The 22,092-nt window shown below is 42.8% G+C and overlaps 1 protein-coding gene across 2 annotated transcripts; it reads right to left on the reverse strand.

Moving 5' to 3' along the window:
• Positions 1-1,160: 1,160 nt before the first annotated feature.
• NUCKS1 (nuclear casein kinase and cyclin dependent kinase substrate 1) lies at positions 1,161-20,773 on the reverse strand. 2 transcript variants are annotated; one of them, XM_068660375.1, is made up of 8 exons: positions 20,365-20,773; positions 13,451-13,500; positions 12,302-12,407; positions 9,919-9,974; positions 9,440-9,589; positions 8,596-8,748; positions 7,668-7,817; positions 1,161-6,966 (listed from the first exon to the last, which is right to left on the reverse strand). In XM_068660375.1, the coding sequence occupies exons 1-8, from the start codon at positions 20,379-20,381 to the stop codon at positions 6,767-6,769; spliced, it is 882 nt and encodes a 293-aa protein (XP_068516476.1). In that variant the 5' UTR covers positions 20,382-20,773; the 3' UTR covers positions 1,161-6,766. The 2 variants fall into 2 exon arrangements, with proteins under 2 accessions (XP_068516476.1, XP_068516477.1); XM_068660376.1 differs by having other exon boundaries at positions 7,668-7,814; positions 20,365-20,771.
• Positions 20,774-22,092: the final 1,319 nt, after the last annotated feature.

Genomic DNA, 22,092 nt, shown 5'->3' on the forward strand with positions numbered 1-22,092 from the left:
GCAGTAAGATCACAAGCCCAAGCATTCTGCCATGCCAAACCCTTCGGAAGCATCCTCATCCTATACTCGGAAATGAGTGCTTTCAGGTCTTTTTCCCAATGAATCATAACTTCAGGTTTTAGAGCACAGACACACAAGCAAAACGCAGCCAACTACAAGACTTAAGACTCATTGTGCCCATGATGGCAGCACGTTATTAACTGACACCCGCTCAGCCCAGCCTTTAACGAATGCTGAAGGGTTTTCCATCTCATCCCAGATGAAGGAAAAGACGAGCACGATTGGAGCAGCACAGCCGAACCACCTCAGCATGCTTCTGGAGGCAGCAGCGATGCAGATGTGGAGGTCCAGGCACGCCCTCTGCTGCTCGCCCCACGGAGGGAGCCTGGGCTCTGCTGCCCACTTGGAGATGGAGACGGGGATGATCCAGCCCCAGGGACCGCGAGGAGTTGAAAAGTGATCACACACTTCTCAAACTGCTGCTAAGTTTGTTGTTACGCTCAACCAGTACTAAGATTCTGCAGGAATTTAGATAAAAATACGCTGTAATAGATTGCTTAACAGCACAACTATGCAATGAATGATAACCCAGTGCACGTGATGACAGAAGCAATCTGCACTGGGGATCAATTTATCTGCGTTTGAAATGATATCAACCAACTCTGGCCCAGTGTACATGTAAGATGAACGCAGTTGTCATGTCACCTGATGGCCACAGATAAAGCACAGCCTATACATTCATTCTCACTGCTGGGGCATGTAGCAAAATAGAAAGGGAATTCCCTTTCTACATTGATCACTAGGGGAAAGCTCAGAGATGTGAGCATGACAAGTAAAAGGCTTGCTCTCTCCTTTTAATTGGTTTTCACTAGGCTTTGAACGTGAAAACCCCAATTAAGTCATCTTGACAGCAAAGGAAGTCCTTTGAATCTTCCCCTCAACTCGTAGGTAGTAACAGGGCAGTCAGACTTGCCAAACTGTCCTGGATAAAACCTGACTTACCCTCCTCAGAGGAAGCAGCAGGTCTGCAAAGGAACGAGTCCCAGAACTATCAGACATCATGGAAGACGAACACATTTTTACATCTCACTAACAGTCACAAAACAAAAAGCAACCGCAGAAGAATAGTTTTGAATAGCAGAAAAATTACACAAGTCATGTTTATGGGTTATAAAAGCCCTTTTATAAAGCCATTTTTAAACAAAACCAAAAAGTTTACAAAAGAAAATAAAAGATACAGAAGAATGAGTTGCTTAATATATTCCAAAAAGGAGAAAAATAAAAGAGGGGACACAATTCCAACATGCTGAACAATAAAGGGTTCTTTTTCCTTTTGTTTTTTTTTAATACAAAATACAAGCGAAGGATACACATACTTAAAACAGAGCTCAGGAGCAGGTATGCAGTCCTGGGAACCCTTCAGTAAAAGCAAAGCAGGGTTTTGTTATTTTTTTTTTTTCCTTTTCTTTCTTTGCAGGTACATACAGAGACTGGAATATGTAAAATTAAGTAGCACAAAAGACCATCACACAATTCTACCAATGAATGTTGCATCTATAAATTCACGAACATGGTCAACAGTCATGTTCACTTCAACCCCTTTAAAAAAAAAAGTGTTGTTTTTTATTTTAAATAAAGCATTAATGTTACATTCAAACATAACTCCTAGTACCATGCTGTAGATCTCAGTGTTGTCAAGGTATTGCAGAAGTTGTCACCCCTATCAGGCCCAGTGATGACAGCCACATCCACACACACCCCTGACCTGGGGCCAGCAGCACTGGAGCACTATTTGCAGTTAGTTGCCCCTTTTCCTGGCCACTCTTGACATTAAAAAAATAAAGTTAAATTAAACTGGATAGGGAGCGTAACTGCAAAGAGCCTGATTTTTAGAAAAGCTCAACAGGGGACTGCAAATACTCAAGACAAACATTTGTTGCATACCATGTTAACGATGCCTCGCTAAGAGCCAAAAGCCCAAGGCCCTATCTGGAGTCTCTTCCTTCTCTACCTTCAAAGCGATAATTCAGGGTTTGCTGTGACATGATGTTCATGGTTAAACAAACAAAAAAAAAATTATGTAGCTCTTATTTACAATTTTTGTAACAATTGCTTCTGCAGGAAAAAAAAAAGTAAAACAAAATTTCAGAACACAAAGGGAATAAGATGTCAGACACTCCCATGCGCGCACTCACACTCGCGCACTCACACACAAAATACTTCAGGGGCTTTTACACACATTACTCTGGCTTAAGCTGATTGAGTATTTCTCCATCCCACCCACTCCCCCTCCCAAAATATATATATAAAAAACCCTTGCCCCAATATACAAAGCATATGCACAATGGTGTTTGCAGTCACGCTGAGCATGCTCAGACCGATGGACCCGTTCGCTTCACTGCAGCTGAGGGGGCAGGCAATTTACAGAGCTGTTTCCAATAGTGGTCGATACACAGAGGCAGCACGTAGTGAGAACTTGACTAGACTTAGAAATATTTGTGGTTTGTTTTTAATAGAAAGAGTTCAATGAAAAGACATTCAAATGCCAGTCACCTACTGACGTGGGAAGTCTAAACCGAGGGTACACTTGATCTGGGGAGTCTTGAAAGGACACTGTCATCTTTCAGAGCTCTTAAGATTCCTCACGGTACTTTTTAGGAATTCATCTTGGAAATACGAATGGAATAGTTTAATTTTGCCTCCCAGTTTCATGCACAGAATTTGTATTTCAAACTCCCAAAACTATAGGGAAATATGCAAAGTTCAGGGAAAATTTTCTATTTGATCATATACACATAGAATATATCATTTCCACATATAGAAGGGATCCCCCCCAAACTAACACACCCTACATGCCAGCAACGTTTTTGTGACAGTGTCCCTTTATATATCTGCTTACATTTTCCATACCCTGCCTCCCCCAACAGATGAACATCCACTTCTCAATACTTAAACTCATGGATCAGTTCGTGTTTAAGAACCATGTGTTCAACAATATGATCTGTTATAAAAATAAACACTTCACAAACAAATTACATAAAGCAAAGCACCAGTTTCTACAGCTCAAAAGCTTCCAGCATGTTACAGTTCACTTCCCTCCCTCCTTAACCTGGGTGCCTCAGTGTCTATTGTACCATTGCGACCATCAACAGTGGAGGGTGAAAAAAAAATAAAAAATATTCAAGTGCATCTTCTGCCACTGCCCTGGTAGTCCATCCGTGTGGCGGCACAGGAGCTGAGCACGCTCAGAGCCATTACCTGGCATTCGTCACATTCCCTAGCAGAAGTCAGCTAAGGTGTACTGCTTCTCTCCCCACACACTCGTTTGCTTTGATAAAGTTAAAACGAAAAATTAAGTTTCTTGGCTGCCGTATTTCTAAGTCTTACTCTCACCCGGAATCCATTCTGAAACCCATTTAGCTTGACACGTTTGGCATTCTCATGCTGATCAAATAGGAACTGAAGCGAGTAATCTTTAGTATGAAAATCCAAGATTGAAAATCTTTCCTCATCAAGCCTTGTGGCCAGTCAAAGACAGCATGATTATACAAATATAAAACAGAATGTGGTCATGTGGATTCAGAAACAGAATGTACAGAGGGATATATATAATGGAAGTTAGCAATGAACTACCATTTTAAGGGTGAGACCAGGGCAGGGCACTAAATTAACTGTATTTTGGAATAAATCTGTTTACCTCTCTGCAAAGGCTCCAAAACTACAGCTGTGTAACAGAAGACAATCTTTTCAAAGTCTTCTTCTGTGAATGGAACTTCCTGCTCCATGAAGATCTATTCATGCTCCTAGAGAAAGGCGTTTTTACAGCTTTCCTTCAAGAAATCAGAATGCTTAATACAAACGAATTAAAAAGGACATTTAAAAATGTCAAGTCTGCCTCTACTTAAAAATGTGTACTAAAAAGAAAAGTTATGTATTAACCTTCACAATTATCTTCAATCTGTAAAAATGTAAACTGTGGTATTTTTAACCGAGAAACCATTAGGGCTTAGTGTTTGCACAAATTAGCAAAACAGTAAGATATAGAAAAAGTTACAAAATCCCAGAAGTAGTACAGGATTTACATAGTGTTTGGGTTGTGACACAATCTCAAAGATAGCATCATGCAGCCTGTAACAGCCATTAGAGATGAATATATGAGAAAACAGAACAGATTTACAGGATAAAGGGCCGAAATTGACAGGCATAAAATAATCCACAGTCCAAAACCTGAACTGAAAGCAACAAACTTATTTTTCACAGCCTGAACTTAACTGTGTTAGGGGAAAAAAAAAAAAATACCCAAAAAACACAACAAACAAACATGTCTTTAAGTGGTACTTACAAAATACACTCTTCAGAACAAATCTGGTCTAACACGTAAAGAAACAACTGTTTGACCAGATCAACTAGAGGTATTCTGCATTTCTGCAGTTCTTGAAGACTTTAATACCAAAAAGAAACTAATACCCCCAGTAGACTATAACAACTTGACAACAGTCTGGACTGAAGGAGAACAACGATGTGGAACACACTCGGAAAGTATATGCTACCCCCAAAATATCAATTCAAATGTTATTTAAAATTTGGCCATTTATTGTCCCGTATTACCCGAGGAGCACTGGACCAGGAGCGCAGGGGATACAAGAAACTCTGCTCTCCCAGAAACCTAAGAGGTGGGAAGAGGCGTGGGAGAGGAGGTTACATTCACTTCTTTTTCAAGACTGTTACTTGACTCCAGCCTTAAGCTGTTCTGCAAAGTTAAACCACTTAAAAAAAAGATTTACAATGGAAACACCGATCATCTTTATTGTAACGGCAACAGTAGTTTCATTATAGTAAAGAATGTTAGAGAACTTAAATTTTAATAAGCCAAGGTAAAGTAATTTTACCAGCCTCCATAAAATCCATGGCTATGAATCACACAAGACAATCGCTCGGCTGTTATATTAATATTCCGTTCCAGAGTTTAGGCTCCACACTGTGCTCAGCATCTTCAGGCTCCCTATGCCATTCAGCCAAGTGTCCTTCCTGGTCATATTAGTGTGTCATATCTAAAAGCTCTCTAAAATCCAAACAGGATTAAAAATCTGGTAGCACGTGCACCAGAAATCCAACTAATTAGCTGCCTTATGTTACCTTCAAGAGGCTGGTTACAAAACATGTATTCAGTGACAAAAAAAAAAGATGCAAAACTTGTCAGCTATAAGATAACGGTGAGCAACATACAGAAAGCACAAAGGGTTTAAGAAAAAAAAAAGGAAAATGGCAGGTCCAGTTTTTAATATTTCTACCAACATGGCAGCAACCTCCGTATTAGGGTTTGAAAACCAAGATTTTTGTACTTTTTTTAAAAAAAGGATATGGCTGCTTTGATAAAAACACATTAAAATGCCACCACACACATCTCAAGTTTCTTGCATTTAGAGGGACATCCTGCTTTTGTTATAAAACTATAGCCCTGCTACCCTGCTTCCAACCCCATTTCCTCCCAGCTTCATCCTTTAATACTGTTCCCTACTCCGTACTTTTTAGGCTTAGGGAGCAGAATGACCAACAGAGGCAGACATGTCGATGCGGGAGCAGAATGAGTGTGAAGCCCCCCCGTGCTGCCAGATGGAGGGATGAAGAAATGGAAGTGATACTGGGGTAGTGTCACTATTGATGGAAGTCTGCTGTCCAACACTGCAGCTGGAGAGGCTGAGAGACATGACTACATAGCCTTTCTGAGGACAGATGGAGGGAGAGAAGAGAAGCACTTCAGCGTGACTCATGGGATCCGAGACTGACCAGAGCATTACAGGAATCCTTTGCTTCACATTTATAAAAGGACATCCCTTGCCCCAAAAGCTAAAGAATTTAGTTTTATATTGTCCATTTTTTTTTTTCCTTGGAACAACTTTAAAGAAAACTTCCACAATACCAGATGGAAACCAGAGCTTTAAAAATTGTTTTCAATTTCTCTTCCCTATTCCGCCCATCTACAGCCAACCCTGGAAGTAAAACAGGATTTATGGATGTGAGCAGCTTGTAGGCTGTGTATGTGAAATCATATAGAACAAACTGCAATTTGCCTAAAGCAGAATAGGATTCTATCCAGCAAAGACAAAAAGATCTTGCATCCTAACTTGAGGGTCTTTTTCTAAATAAAGGACAGTGGACCATCTATAAGTCTCTTGATTGTTTTCCATTAAAAAGTTGCATGATTCCAAGAAACACAGGATTCCTCCCCGTGTTTCCTCAACTGGAATTCCTATTAACTACATTTTTTTCTGAGAGAATGTACTCGTATCAACAAAACTATTAAAGCATAGATTTTTGTTGTTGTTTTTTTTTAACCACATACTCAAATACATAATAATAGTTTGAAAGGACTCTTACCACCACTGGGAAATCTATTCTACTTAACGATTTGTAAGTATGGTTTCCCCATATCAGTCTCAAACCTTATTGCTTCACAACTGCAGTATCCCTTGAAAAAAATATATATTTAAATGGTCTGTTAATTTGTCTCAAATGGCTTTCAGATTTGGTGGGGGGAGGGAGAACGGAATGGCCAACAGAGAACAGTGACTTCAAAATATTACTGTATAATGGTTTCCTCTTATTAAAAAAAGGATACACTGTATTAAACAGCTGAAAGTAAAGACAGCATTCAAAGCCCATGAGTCAAGCCACAGCCAAAACCGTGTTCTATCCCTAAGTATGTTTTCTTTCCTTTTTCTTTTTTTCTTTTTTTTTTTTAAACAAAGATTTCCTCAACTGCCATTTAATCTTCACCAGAGGGTGCTTCATCTTCAGATCCCTCATCCCCTGACTTCTCTGGTGGAGGGCTGGCTGATTTTTTCTTTTCTGGGGGACTTTCAGGCTCTTCATCCTCTTCTTTGGGGGATGGGGTCTTTTCTTTTGTTGCCTTGGAAGCTGTGGGTCGGCCTGCCTTCCCTTTGCCTTTCACTGGACTGGGAGTCACTGAAAAAAATAAAACGCTTATAAAAGTTATTATCGGCTACCAAGACAAGAAAGTGACATGGCTTCATACAAACAGCATTTAGAAGACATTGCAGTAACAGGTTTCATTTTACTTTGACCAAACCACACACAGGGTGTTTTATGCATCCCATTCAAAACTGAAGGGAATGAAAAGTTAGCGAACAGGACTTTAGAACCATCTGATTGCAAGTCCTGACTGGTTACTAGATATGATGTTATCAACTAGCATAGCTAGCCTCTTGTCAAACTAGTACATATGCCACTACCTATGATTTTGTACTTCCTGCAGTATCATATCAAGTTTTTCTTTGGTTCTAATTTCTCTACCTTCCTCCACCCTGAAAACATCGCAAAGACCAGGAGTCCCTGTCAAAGCCGCCAATTATATTATTTGGCCACGATGCACAAAAAGTCAGACTGCAGCATCTCAATAGAAGTTTGTAATCTACATGGGTTTTGCCAATGAAACATAGATACTAACTCAACCTCTTCATTAAGCAAGAGTTAAAGCCACATTATTTTATTGTGTTGCTTTAAATCATGGTAAGTTATTAGTTACATGACCTAGCCCTTCAACATTATGCGTTAATGCCTACTGGCCCAAAATTTCCAGAGTCTTCTACAGCAGAAAAATAAATACTAGTCTCTAAAGCAAACTGCACAGCTCTTCTTAGACCCACCTGTAGCCTTTAGCCTGGGCTTAGGCATCTTCTTTTCTTTCCTCTCTGGCTTGGATTTCTTGGAGACCTTTTTATTTTTCTTCTTCGAACTGCCATAATCACTATCATCATCATCTTCCATGAGGAAGTCTTCATCGCTTCCTGAATCTTCTGAAACAAGAATAAAATTAAGCTTTGGAAGTCAAGGAAAGGAAGCAGAACAAACAGCTGATATACACACCAGTTAAACAGAGCAGTCAGAAGACCAAGACTCTGCGACCTTATGACCTTCCACCTATCTGCCGTCTTAGGGAAACGTGACATACCAGATGTCATACTGGTAGGGATAAAGTACTATAACAAAGCAGGAAAGTGTTTTGAGGACCTCAAGATATGCTCTAAGCAACCCATTCGAAAATGAAAAGGATCTCTTGACAGGGAGAAGTGATCTTTATGCAACGGTACTCTTACTCCTTTCTGAAATCCTGCTTGCACTATTTCAATAACTTGAAATAGTGCAATTCATAATGCAATTCATTACATGCTAGACTTATCTATTCTCATGAAAGAAACTGGCCTACTTTGATCAATCAAGGATAAAGTACTTTGACATCTTTCCAAAAGTAGCAGCAATGCCTCAAAACTTGATGGGGTAGCAAGAAACATTAGGAAACGATAAGCAACCCTAAAGGAGCATTGTGAGACATACTGCTACAAATTAAAAACAAAAGTTCTACATGTCAAAAATGTAAGCTTGGTCTGCTGGGCAAATATTCATTAACAAGGAAGTACCAAGAAGGACAAGTTGTGTTTTCATTGTCAAGTCAGAAACCAAACTGTGTCCCTTTTGTTGTTTGGCCTGACCTATAAACTTATGTTTGGTACTATACCCATGCCACACTGACTTCAACTTTTTATGACATATGCCAGTCCAATCCCAGTTACTCACTCTCCTGGAACTGTGCCTCATCATCCTCTTGTTCTTCTTCCTCACTACCCACATCATCCATAAGCATCTCTCGTTGTTTGGAAGCTGCTTTAGATGCTGCCTGTCTCTGCTGACGCACATTTTTGTGGTCTTCCTTCTCGTCCTCACTGTCCTCTGCAGCACAAAGTCACCATGTTATAACGAAGACACAAAACACAGGCCACCATATGTCTTCATCAGGTAGTGGGTGAGCAAGACAAAAGTCAAGTCCTTCATGAAAAAGCGAATCAAGGTGCTCAGTGAATAATTGAGCTGAGGAGAACACATTCAAGTCATCAAGTATGTTTCTGGAGTCATCCAACAATGACCCAGTGCAGCATCTTCCACTGTAGAGAGTAGCAACCCTTTTTACTAGGGCATTATTCCCCTGCCATCAACGTTAACAGCCATATCATTACTCACCAAGGAGAGCATTAAAGTATCTCTGAAGCAAAACATTATTTAAATCAGATCTATCACAAACTATACTTAAAATGCACAACTATCACTACATGCCTAGAACACAGTAGCTCCTTACTGTGCAATCTGTAACTTGGTATTTTTAGCCACAATACTAAAGAACCTAAGAACTGTGAAAGCCCACAGCTGAGGAATTATTTTCTCCCTCTTAAAATTTAAGAGACATGATGAATTATTACCCTCTTCATACTACTTTATAAAATGTGTAATGAATGCATACACAGTGCAGAACTGCTGCAACACAATGTATTGAATGCATCAGTCAATAATAATACTTATTGAATACTGCACTTATCATAATGACTTTCTCAAAAAATTAAAATAATCATAGCGATCATTTCTTTACCTGCAGGCCTTTTCCTGGATTTAGAGGCTCTCTTATTCTTGTCTGGTTTAGCCTTTTTTCCTTTTTTGCTTTTTTGAGAACTCTCATAGTCACTGTCAGCTTTGCCATCATCTGCTCCTAAGTCGTCATCTTCACTGCCAAAGTCTTCATCTGGAAGGAAAAAGAGAATATGAAGTTTCCTCTATCACTCTGTGAAATATTGATGAGAACCCCAGGGAGGAGATTAACCTACATCTATCTACATGTGAAGACAATTTATGGCAGCATCATATTACACAAAACATATCTGTTATCCCAAACAAGAGCTGGAAGCAACAATCAGTAGAGGCAGCATCCAGCTTAAGACGAGTGGGTTAGAAGAGTGCATCCCTCTCTAAACAAAGAACTCCTTTCCTATGTCAAATCCTACCCCCATAACTTTCTTAAAAACTGGTCCTTATTTTGAAGATAGCATTACCAGTGCAACACAGTTAAGTTACCTGCCGAGTGTGAATCATCTTTCTTGGTCTTCACATCTTTTTCTTCTGAATCCTCACTGAACAGGAAAGAAAGAGAGGGTTTAATTGGTGCTTTAACCAGTCATTTGCTGTATGGAAAATAGAAATTTGAGAGCAAACTGATCTCTAGACCAGGGATATGCACTTTTCCTGGACATTACAATGTTATACTTTAGCACTACTCAGAAGCATATGTAGTTATCATGGTTAGAAATTTCAAATTCCTAATCATGTATAAATTTCTGCAGAGTCAAGGTAATCAACCAGGAGATAAGGATGAGATGAACCATGCATTTTGGTCCAAAATCTACCAACAATTCAGACATCTTCCATTTTACAATTAGGATTTTGAAGTTTTATATGCTAATACATGACTCAGTCTATAGATGGAGTAAAGTTTTATTCTGAATAGATTTACAGAACCATCACCTGTCTTCATCTCATTGTTTTCTTTGGAGTTCTTCCTTCTGCCTAACCAGTTACCTAGCACATAGTTGGTCTGCGAGCTCTCAGATGATCTGATCTCTGACAGACTTTCCCCAACCCCCTCTAGTGGTTTCAATCCTCATTAGAGGCTTCCACTACCAAGGAAGTACTAATGTTTCTGTTCTTATTCAAATCCCCATCATTTGTCACTACCACTGTCCAGAGGTGGTTTTCCAAGCAGCACGCTGTCAGAGAATAAGTGTTTTTAACAGGAATGGTGAATTTTGTGTCAAGGGCCGCTGATGTACAACATATGTTTCAGGAATGGTTGAGCTGCACATTCTGGCAAAGGTCAGGAAACGCAACAGACCAAGGCTTCGCTATGTTCAGGTTTGGCAGTTGGCGCTGACACACGATATTTTTGAAGAATACTAATAGTTTAGATAACATGTTATACTATGGCCTCATAGGCCCATTTGTTTTCAGTCTCATGGAGAGAACCGTGGATTTCAAATCACTTAAACACGCACACTTGTGTCCCATTCAGGCCCTCTGCAATGTTTGTACTACAAACAGAAGTGTTCTTACTCAAATATCCCCAAAGCTAATGGGACATTATGGTCAACTACTTAGTTACTTTGGGAGCTCCCTAGCTCATTCTTTATACAATGTCACACCTACTAAAGTTTTTATTTCTAGCATTACAGGCATTTGCAAGCACTTCTGTGGCAGATTGACCTCTAGAATTCATGTAAGTGCTGTACGAGCAGAAATATACACTGGCCTAAGCAAACTGTGCCAATCTGTCAAGAAATGAATGAACTAGATTTATCCAGAAATGTAGGTAGATGTCAGAAGTACTTGCATAACATCAGTTTTGCATTAGATTTCTATCCATCATTTGTGTCAAAACAGCGTAACACACATTTGAAGTGGCAACAGGAAACAATCGCTTGGCTTTTCCTTCCTGGAAACAGTTCCAAGATTAAAAAAAACACAAAACAATGTTCACATCTTCAGGGCAATTAAAAGCTGGGGTGAAAATTGCCTATCCCTCTCAGTTCACAACAGTGAGGAACCCATTCAAACATTCCTTCAGCTTTCACCTTACAGCACAGGAGCATAAGGAAAAAAACAGAGAGAAACCTCCAAAGCATACCCCCTGGCAAGTTTTCTACATTCCACCAAACAATCCAAGACAGTTAAGAAATACCTTGGGTTTGTATAGTAAGAACCAGCTGGCAGACCCTCCATGTTGATGTCTGTCATGAAAGCAGTCAAATTTATTTAATAGGCCTGTTTTTATCACCTTTAAGGCAACCACTTGCCGATCACAGTTACTGGGAAATGTTAGAAACCTTCACTCTAATAGTGAAAGTCTTTCCTGTAGTAGGACATCACTTACAATTCAGTCATTTGACATTGTCAGAGCAACTTGGTTATCAAAACAAGATGGTTTCTGAATTTGACAAAACAGGAAATGAAAAACAAAGAACCACAAAACTAACAAATGGCCCCTACTACTGCTGCCACTGTACTCACCCCATTTAATCTTTAACCAGAGGAATGCTGTGAGCATACCAAAAAAAAAACATGGAAAATTAAATGCATCTAGCCACTGTCTTACCTGGATAATTGTACCAGTTGCCAATTTTTGTAACTCCTCTTTGCCATTCCTACTGCCTAGATCTGGAAAGCACTTTTTTTTTTTTAATGCTGAAGCAGTAGTGACAAGTACTTTACACATGATTTCCCTGCCAACTCAAATAAGAACGAACCACCTCAATGTCCAAGCTGGTTATGCAAGCTATGTGATTGAGAGCTCTTACACTGCAGGCTCTGAATTGCACTTACAATCACTCCTCTCAGAAGATACTGCTCCCCACGTGCAAGACAAGGTTTGCAGGCATGTTCTTAACAGATGAAGTGATTCTTTTACCTGTCCTCCTGAGAATTCTTCCCAGATCGCCTCTTGTTTTTAGCCTCCCGGGGAGACGAACGGATTTTCTTGGATGGGGGACCTGAATCTCTTCCATAATCTTCATCTGGATAGGACAGCAGAAAATGGTTTTGAATCAAACCCTTAGCTCCCAGCAAATTGACTCAGCTCCACAGCAAAATGACTTCTTCCGTTATATTTTAAATGGACCGTTTCAGGCATATCAAAAAGTAGCCCTTAAAAAAAATAATCACAGATCTTAAAAGAAAACTTTACAAAAGTCCTGTCTTAAACTAGTGATTTACCTTTTCTTCCAGCAGCAGCATAATAAAAATGCTGCGTGCAATCAAGTCTGAAACATACCAAAATGCCTCACAAGAGACAGTATCTTAATTTTACAGCTAGTTAGAAATACAGTTATTAAGAAAACCTATTCACAGTTGACATTCGTATGTATCTCTCTATGCTTTTAACAACAAGAAGTTTATTTACTGTCCTCTGATGGGAACAGTATATCATTACAGAGCAATTTACGGTGCAAGTTTTTACAACTATTACACAATACAAGTAACAGGACTGCAATTAAGAGCGATGCATATTTGTTTCCATTAATTATCAATGTAATCTCCCTTAGGAAACAGTAGCAGTATGTCTATTTTCTAAGAACATAAAACATATTCCATATGGCTTCCAGAAATATTTCATTAATTCACGCAGAACAGAATATACAAAGATTATTTTTTTTGGTGCAATTCACGAAAATGCCTGACATTATAGAATTAACTAAAGTCCACTAAATAAACTGAAAACATATTTTACTTTAGGAAAAAAAAGAGTGGCATCAGGGGGATTTTGCCACAGAACATAACATAGACCAAGGAAGAATACAGTTGCTGCCAACAGCCTAAAGGCACTACAACAATGCAAGCATTAAATAATAAGATTTGTATCACCATTGTTTGTTTAATACAAAACATACGAGAATCATTATATTTTCAAATGTTCATTAACAGTTCAGAGACTGAAGAGCAGAAACTCCTTAGAATTTAGGTTAAAGATGTGACTAGAAGCAACACAATTAATATGCAAAGCCAAAAATGAACAGCTGTAGCTCAAGGATATTATATTGTTAAGAATAAAGTCACTTACCAGCATCATCTGATTCCTGAAACTGGGAGTAATCGACCACCTTCCTGTTCCTGTTAAAATGAAGGGAATAAATAAATTAGCAATTCATACTCTCAGAGGTACAAAAGCTTTCTTAAAGTAAGAAGAAAGCACCACATTCTTGTTTCCAGTGCACGATTTGTAGCCCAAACACATCCCAAGAAGACTTATTTACGTAAGCCATCTACACCTCTGAAGTCTCAAAAGAAAACATGGTATATCCGAGCATTTTCCTAGGGACCTATCATAGCAGACTGAATTATAGTCTAAGTGAAAGGTGATTTTTGATAAGCAGCACTCTTACAGCTCATGACTGCAGTGACCAGTTACGCAATTCTTTCATTACTAAAACTATACATGTATCCTTGTTCCAACTACAGCAGAGAAAGCACTCTTTAAAAGTAGTTTCCAAAGATTAAGAAGCATTTTAAAAAAGCAGCACCCAAAGATTAAAGATGCATTTAAAGAATGCATCGGCCTCAACTTTCTTAAGACAGAGATCCCCCTCACACCCTGTTTCAAACCTGTACACAGACCCGCACTTCTGTTACTGCATCAGCAGCTTCGCTTTTCCCTAAGCGAGCTGCCAGTCCCCCAGGTAACCAGGTGCCCTTAATAAGGCAAATACAACGGCCAATGATAGACAAAATCAGGCAACTACATAAGCAGCTATTACTGAAAGCAATGCCTCACTCACCAACAAAATCCGCTTCTCAAACTTACTTGCACTTAATATTTTAGGTTTCTGTAGTTTTTGGCTAGTTTTTCAGTGCCCTTTGCTTTACTGACAAGTTTTAACTGCCCCGTGGTCCAGCTGCTCAGCACTACACCGCAGTTCCAGCTGGCAATGCGTGGGTCAGGGGCAGATTCCAAACACCCTCCTCTTCTGGAGGATGTGCAGAAGGAGGAAGAGCAGCTGAAGTCAGAGATTTAGCCCTCCTTCCCCTCTCTCCGCTTTTGCTCTTTTTTTTTTTTTTGAAAACAATCCCTTTGACCCCAGCCCAGTGAAGAACTAAATTCTGCAGTCACCATCTCGTGAACTCGCTTTTACACACAGAAAAAGTTGGGCAAGTGTGAGGTGAAGCGACCTGCCCCTCAGCGCAGACTCGAGGACCGCTGCAAGCAGAAGCCAACACACGAACCACGACACCCTTCCCTTCTAAATGAGCCTGCTGAATTCCACGTGCACTTTGCAGAACTGCACTGCATTTCGGGATTAATATCACCCACTGCTGCTAAGACTGCCCAGCTGAATGATACGCAACAGCCATTGTTGTGTGCTGGCTGTTGATCAATTAGAAACCAATTAGAAGCCTCCCTCCTGTACAAGTACCTCTATTTATGGCTTACAGCAGCAGCCTTCAGAAGAGGAAGCTGCATAATTACTTTATTTCAAGCCTACATAAAGCCTCTTCAGCTCCAAACAACAATAAAAAAACACACAGCTAACAAAAGAAGGCAAGACCAGGCATTCAACTTCCACACGTTGAAACCCATCCAAGCTCCAGGGTAAACGTGAGCAGAACAAAGTACAACAGCACCGTGCTACGGAGCACTGCCCGCTCACCAGCAGCTCCAGTTCAGTACTACACCGACTCCAAAAGGCTCACCATCTAGGTGAGGCCTCACACTCAGCCTCCTTTCCAACAGGAAGGTGTCCTGAAGACCATCTCCTGCCTGCAGGTGGAAAACTAACAGAAAATTCAGTTTATTTTGGTAAGCATCTGTCTTTCAGTGTTTCAGACATCACTATCAAGCAAAATGGGAATTGCAATATTGCCACCTTGCAGTACATTGGTCACACACAGCTTCATCTTCCTCATTTCTGTTAAAGGCCCATACTAAATCAAATACTAGAAGCGTGATACAGTCAGATAAAACAAAAAAAAAAAATCTGTCCTTCCTCTTTCTTAGCACTGTACCTTATCTATTTTCAGCTGGAGAGCAAGTTCTGCTACGCTCTCATTGCCTGGCCTAGAGAAGCAGTACCATAGAGAAAAATCACTTGCAGGACAGAGTAGGGTGAAAGAAAGAAGGGATGCCTACACTGATATTACTGAACATAGAAATCTCTAAGTCTTCCCACCAGAGTCAGAGAAGCTCACAAGAGCAGAACCATGAAATAAGAACTGCTCTTCCATCTGCCATTCTTCTCACTCTGCTCAGCATTCACCCCATTTAGATCTCCTTACATTTCTAACTGTGAACAGCACTGTTGTGCAATGCTTAATGGCTACAAGCATACAAAGACTGCCTCCTTCATTAAACCCAAGCGATAAAGACAGGTAAGTTCACCAGAGTTGAGATCCAAGGGGAAAAAAAAAAAACAGAACACTTGCTGTTTTTTCAGTGAGGAGCATCTCTTTGCCCCTAGCAGACACTAAAAGATGTTAAGGCAAGCAACTAGACAAAAATAAACAGCAAAATTCAGTTAGACTGAGCATAAAAAGACAGTCTAGTAGACATCTGGGATGGATATTGTTCAATCTGGTTCAAAACACATTGAAATTATAAAATAACTCACTTGCTAATTCAGCTTAACATGTGAAGTGTGCATGCAAGGGAGATTGGGGGACGAAAGGTACAGAGAGAAGTCCTGAGAGCTTACGTTTTGGTACCAGCTGACAGCTCTGTATTTCTGAAATAAGGAGTAACTCATCCAGAAACCCACTGACATGTTACACTGGAAGCACTTGGTTAACTCAAGTAACACTCGAGTAATTTAATAAGAACTCAGAAGAGCACAGTAGTTCTTACAACTCATACTTGATGCTTATCAGAGTGAAATCAATTTTAAAATGATGAAAAGCAATATCATCACTCAAAAGGCTCGCTTAATACCTCCACAAGCAGTTAAGGATTGTATAGTATCTCATCTTCAGCTAACAAGGTCCCTCAAACCATGTTTACGAATTAACATATCAGAATATAAAGTAATAATCAGTTAGAAAGCTTTAAAAAAAAGAAATAAAAGGGAATGTTTAGATCCCTGTGTATTTCCACAGGCAGTAAACCCCACAGTTTAAAGTCTGAGTTTAAAAAATTACATACATATCCTAAGCAAAGCTTAGAGGAGTATTCAAAAAGCTACTGACTGGGCTCACCATGCAGTGCAGAAGAGTGCTCAGGTCAAGTGATTATCAGCAGAAATAATCTGTTCTCTTACACAATTTGAGAAGTAGAATGAACAAGAGATTAAACGGTTGCTGAGGTTTTTGTTGTTTTAAACTCCAGCATGTAACTCTCCAACCAAGCAATTGTGGAAGGAGCTGTTGACCTTCCCTCTGGCCCAGGGCCTGGCACAGACACAGTTTCACTTTCTAGTCCTCATTCCTGGGTAAAGCTGTCCTGCTCAACCAGCAACACACTACCAATAAATACTGCTGTTAAAAGCACTGCTCTGCTGCCTTCTTAAACAGATAAGAAAAAGAGAGATAGGAAGTATTTCTTCTAGGTATTTTCAAAGTTGTGCAAAACAAATAGGCGGTGCTAGACTTAGGCCTTAAATAAACAGACATTAACTTATAATTACGTATCAGAAGTTGAAACATCGAAGCCTAGTGACAGTTATGTACCTGCAGCACATCGCTATGGTGTTAGTCTATTTAAAAATTGGCACAACTGTACTCAGACAGGACTCACCGACTAGAGGTTCCCAATTACAGAGGTCATTGTTTGGGTCTGGACTTGGTGTAACTCCAAACGTCTGTAAGACTAGGCACTGCTCATGGTATCTGCAGAATTTTTAGGGATACACATGACTTGAAACTCCATAAAACAATTAAATGATTTATGCAGCAACAGTTTTAGCAGCTTTGTGCCCATCCTCCATCTGAACCTAACTACAAATGAGGAGATTTTAAAACACAATATAGAACTATTCTGATGCAAAGGGGAAAAACAAAAGAAAAAAAAAGCCAATCCTGCAACCTGCACTGCTCCTGGAAAACTGATTTTTGTCATACTTTTCCCTTGCTCTTTGTTCCTCTTTAGATTGAAAGTTCCAGAGCAAGGCCCATGCCTTTTTACTTATCTGCAAAGAATTTTGCTCATCCCTGGACATTACCAGGCATCATTACTCAAGTCAAATGCCATCCCAAGGAAGTTTTCCTTTCCTGCTAACCCATGGAAGTTATCCAGAATCTCACCATTTATATTTTATGTTGCCCAGGTACAATAGTGGCAATAAAGCAAGTTATATTTAATAGATTTTCCCCCCCCCCCCCCCCCCCCCCGCAACTAAAGTTTCAAAGAGCCACCCTTCCACTGTGGTGCTAATGCAATACTGGAAGTTACTAATGAAGAGCTAAGCACATAAAGCTATATGGCCTTGAAATACAGACAGATATCTGTTCTTAACTGGTTTCAATCTTCAAACAAACAGAAAACCACTCTGATTTCAATACTTGCCCACAGTTTCATTTTGCAGTGCCTGCAGGAGAGGAGCACCAGCAAGTGAAAGTGACCAGTACGGAGCAGCAAATGGAAAACCCCCCCAAATTCAGAGTAAAAATTCTCACTTAAAATACATTAATTGTTGGTGTGTATAAAAATGAGGGCTTGACATTATCTTATTTGTATTCAAGAATAGATAAGGACATAGTAACGTAACCAGCAGCTCTAAATGCTCATGGCAGCATTTCAGAAGTCAGCCACATGGTGCAGACGTTCAGTAGCTGTAGGAAGTTCCTTTCCTTTTCACTACTTGCCATTTTCTAACAATAGCATGGACACCATCATTATCCACCCAACAGTAGCCTAATTGCATAAAAAGTATTTGGTTCTGAATTAACACAAACAATAAACCTGTAAATATGTGGGTTTCATTACTACTTAATTACAAGAAACTGAATTCAACAACCAGACTCAGTCTTACGACAGTCTTCTACTGATGAGCAGAAACTAGGGGTATCTGTCAAAGCTCTTTGTTTTAGGTGTGTATATATTCACTAGAAACTAGCAGACATATTAAATTAATTCAAAAGACCACCAAATCCTATTCTGATAGAGAACTTCTCACCAGACACCCTCATTATCAACAAGATAAACAAGAAAAAAAAAGTTGTTGCATAATTTTAAAAGTTCTGGATTTTCATCTCTGATGAGTTCTCCAGTTCTCTGCTAGAAGTTCTCTACTTCTCCCAGTGCAGTAGCTTCTGAAGATTTACATTTTTCCCCTGAAAGCTACTAAATCCAGCTAGATAGTGGATTGCTCCAACTATTGCTGGCACGTGCCAGCAGGTATTGTGCTACTACAAGCACGCACTGGACTTTGGCATGGAGTTTTGCTGTATGCCAGCGCCTGTCAACTGCGAGTAAGACAAGCCAGGTCTTTCACAACACTGCAGAATTTTACGGATTTCTTTAGTTTAGAAAAGGTTGCTCACAAAGGTACGCGACACCAGAAACCTTACAAACTATGCCTTTAAAGACACAATGCTCTCCTTACCTGTAGCAAGACTCCAGTGCTGGCAAGTAAATCACCAGCAGACCGTACACTGAAGTGTCACAGTGAGCAGCAAAGTCACATCACCGCTGCATTTCAGCACACAGGCACTGCCATTCAACATCAGACCACTAGTCCATCTAGTCCAACGTCCTGGCTTACAAAAGGCCAAAAACTGATGCTTCAGAACATGGTATGCACGGTGCTGTTCATCACCTTTTAGACCCGAGGTAATTCCCTAGGAGGGGAACTCGGAGCTTTATCCGCCCTTACTTTTGCATGCAGGAATACACTACTGGTTAAAAGAAAAAAAAAAAAGCTATAGAAAAACAACTGTTTCACTAATCAGTGTGCCAAACCTCCTGATTTTGTGAAGCAGCCCTAAATCTCCATTTAAACTCTTACATATTAGAGATATGACTTAAATCCAAAGTTACCACCGATACACGTGCACGTTTAAATAGGTAAGAGGCTCCAAGTATAACATAAGCCTTAGGACTGCAACAAGTGAACAGAGCCCACGTTATGACACACCTTACCTCTTCTGCAAAGAGCATTTAAACCCCGAGCTGGCTTTCGGGGCACTCCCCGGGGCTAAGCAAAGCCGAACACACTCCGGGCTCGGGGCACGGCAACTTCTGCACGCCGCCGCCGCTATCCGGCCCCAAACTCCAGGCACGGAGCTGCCGCCTCCTTCCTCCTCTTCCTCCTCCTCCTCCCGCAGCCCCCCAGCGGGCGGTGGGGTTGGGGGACAGCCCAAGGAGCAGGAGGAGGAGGAGAAGCAGGAGAAGAGGAGGAGGAGAGGGAGCGGAGGACAGCAGCAGCAGGAGGAGGAGGAGAGGAGGCGGTGGCCGCCGCAGCTCCTCCCCTCAGCGTGGTCCAGGCGGCCCGCACAGCCCCGCTCCCCCTGCCCGCAGCCCCCGGCCCGCAGCCTCCGCCGAGCCCCGCGGCTCCGAAATGGCGCCGGCCCCAAGTGGGTCACGGCGAGAAATCCTTTTTTTTTTTTTTTTTTTTTAATTTATTTATTTATTTTTCCCTCTTTAACCCCCTCAACCGCAAAATGTGGGACGCCGCCCGCCGCGGGCCTCCCCTTTCCACAACCCCCCCCCCAACGACCACCACAGCAGCGCCCCTCGCCCGTGCCACCGAGCGATAATTGCCAATAAAGTTAAAAATAAATAAAAATACGAGAGGAAAAGGAGTAGGAGGGGGGTGGAGGGGGCGGCCTCCCGCTCAGCCCAGGCTGCAGCCTCCCGGCCTCGCCGTCCTGGGGCTGCGGCGGGGCCGGGCCGGGCCTGAGGCGAGGCGTGGGGCTAGGGGGGGAGGGGGGGGAACGAGGGAGAACGGGGGGGGGGGGCCGGGCCCCGGAGGGCGGCGGCGGGAGGAGGAGGAGGAGGAGGAGGAGGAGGAGGGAGGCGGGAGCGGGGCCTCCGCGCCGCCAAGGACTCACCTGACAGGCCTCGACATTTTCCCCGGCGCTTCGGGCCCGGCCCGGGGGACGTCGCCCTCAGCCGAAGGGCAAAAAAAATTAAAAAATGAAAAAAAATAAAAAAAAAATAAAACAGAAAAACTAATAATAATTAAAAAATAAAAATAAAAAAATCACCCAAGCGGCCGCTCGCTGCCTGCGGGCTCCGCGTACGCCCGTCCCCTCCCTGAAGCGGGAGCCCCGGGCCCAGCGCCTCAGGCCCAACGGTGCCGGAGCCGCCGCCGCCGCCTCTCTCTCAGCCCCCTCAGGGGGGAGCCGCCGGAGCCGGAGCCGCCGCCGCCGCCGTGCGTGGGCCGCACGCCCCCGCCCCGCTCCCCGCCGCCGCCCGGCCCGGCCCCGCCGCCGCTCGCCGCTCCCCCCCGCAAAATGGTCGCGTTCGCACCGCCGAGAGGATGCGAGCGGGGGGGGAGGGAGGCGGCTCAGCCTACCCCGCTGGCACCGCCTCCTCCGCCGCTCATTGGTCGCCCGCGCGGCCCCGCCGCTCGCTATTGGTCAGTTCGAACCATCACGGCCCGGAGGCCCCGCCCCTCCGGTCGCGGCGGGGAGGGGGGGCGAGGACGCCCCACACGCTCAAGCTGCTGTGAGCCGCGCGGCGGGACGCCGGCAGATTCGACACCGGCTCCGCCGCTCCGCCTCCTCCCGTTACCGCCGCTCCTCCTCCTCACCGCCCCGCCTCTCCTCCGCCGCGGGTACCCGTCCCGATTTTAATTTAATTATTTTATTTATATATATTTATATATATATATAATTTATTTTTTTTCGCGGCGGGGTGGGATCGGCAGATTCGCCGCGCGGGGAGGGGAGGGGGGGGTGGTTTTGGAGGGAAAACGCGGGGAGGCGCCGCGCCGCCCCTCAGCGCCACGGGGCCGGGCCCCGGGACCCCCCCTTCGCCTCAGGACCGGCTCCGAGCCCCCCCCTTCACCTCAGGGACCGGCCCCGAGCCCCCTCATCGCCTCACAAACGGGCCCACGGAGCCCGAAATCCCCTCAGGGCCCGGTTCCGAGCCCCCCCCCCCCCCCTCGCCTCACGCCGCCCCTGAGGCGATGCGGGGCCGGGCGCAGCTTAGGCAGCGAGGTTAGAGCAAGGCGGCGGCCCCTTTGTCATGGCAGCCTGCCCGAGGGAGGGAGGGAGGGATGGAGGGAGGGATGCTCACCGCCAGGCTGCCACGGGCACCTCCTGCCCCGGGGCAGCGGGACACAAAATCCTCTCCCCTCAGGGCCTGAGGCGGTTCTCAGGCCGTGTGTGGGGCAGGGGGGTGCGGGGAGGCTGCTGGGCTTCGCTCCGACGTCGCCTTGCCACTTTGGGAGTGTGCCGAAGTGTGAAGTTCTTATTTTTCTTGTTTTCAGCAAGCGTGGATTTCATTAGCGGCGTTGATGGCGTTTGCAGCACCAAGTTTGCCCGCACCCATCAGCAGATCCAACAAACGTGCACAACTTACGTAAAACACAAGAAAGTCCATGGAAGGTTTGGGGTTCCTCACACTTCTAATCCCCTAGAAACCCATAATTACTCATTACTATTAATAAGAGCTGCTTTTTGCCATGGCAAAATAAAACATAACTCCACTGACCGTGAACATGGCAGCTTTGGGAACAGCAACTTGCTTTTGCACTTCAGTGTTTACAGAGACTTACTCCTCAGTTTCACTACAAACAGCACATTAAAACGTTTTATTAGATCTGGGGTTAT

The sequence above is a fragment of the Anas acuta genome, chromosome 24 (assembly GCF_963932015.1).
Source record: "Anas acuta chromosome 24, bAnaAcu1.1, whole genome shotgun sequence".
Taxonomy (NCBI): domain Eukaryota; kingdom Metazoa; phylum Chordata; class Aves; order Anseriformes; family Anatidae; genus Anas; species Anas acuta.

Bases quoted from the DNA above. Each gene is read 5' to 3' on its own strand.
- NUCKS1 (XM_068660375.1), bottom strand. The intron at 12,408-13,450 runs GTAAGTGACTTT...TGTCCTATCCAG, and splicing joins TCAGGAATCAGATGATGCTG to ATGAAGATTATGGAAGAGAT. The intron at 7,818-8,595 runs GTGAGTAACTGG...TTCTTGTTTCAG, and splicing joins TGAGGCACAGTTCCAGGAGA to AAGATTCAGGAAGCGATGAA.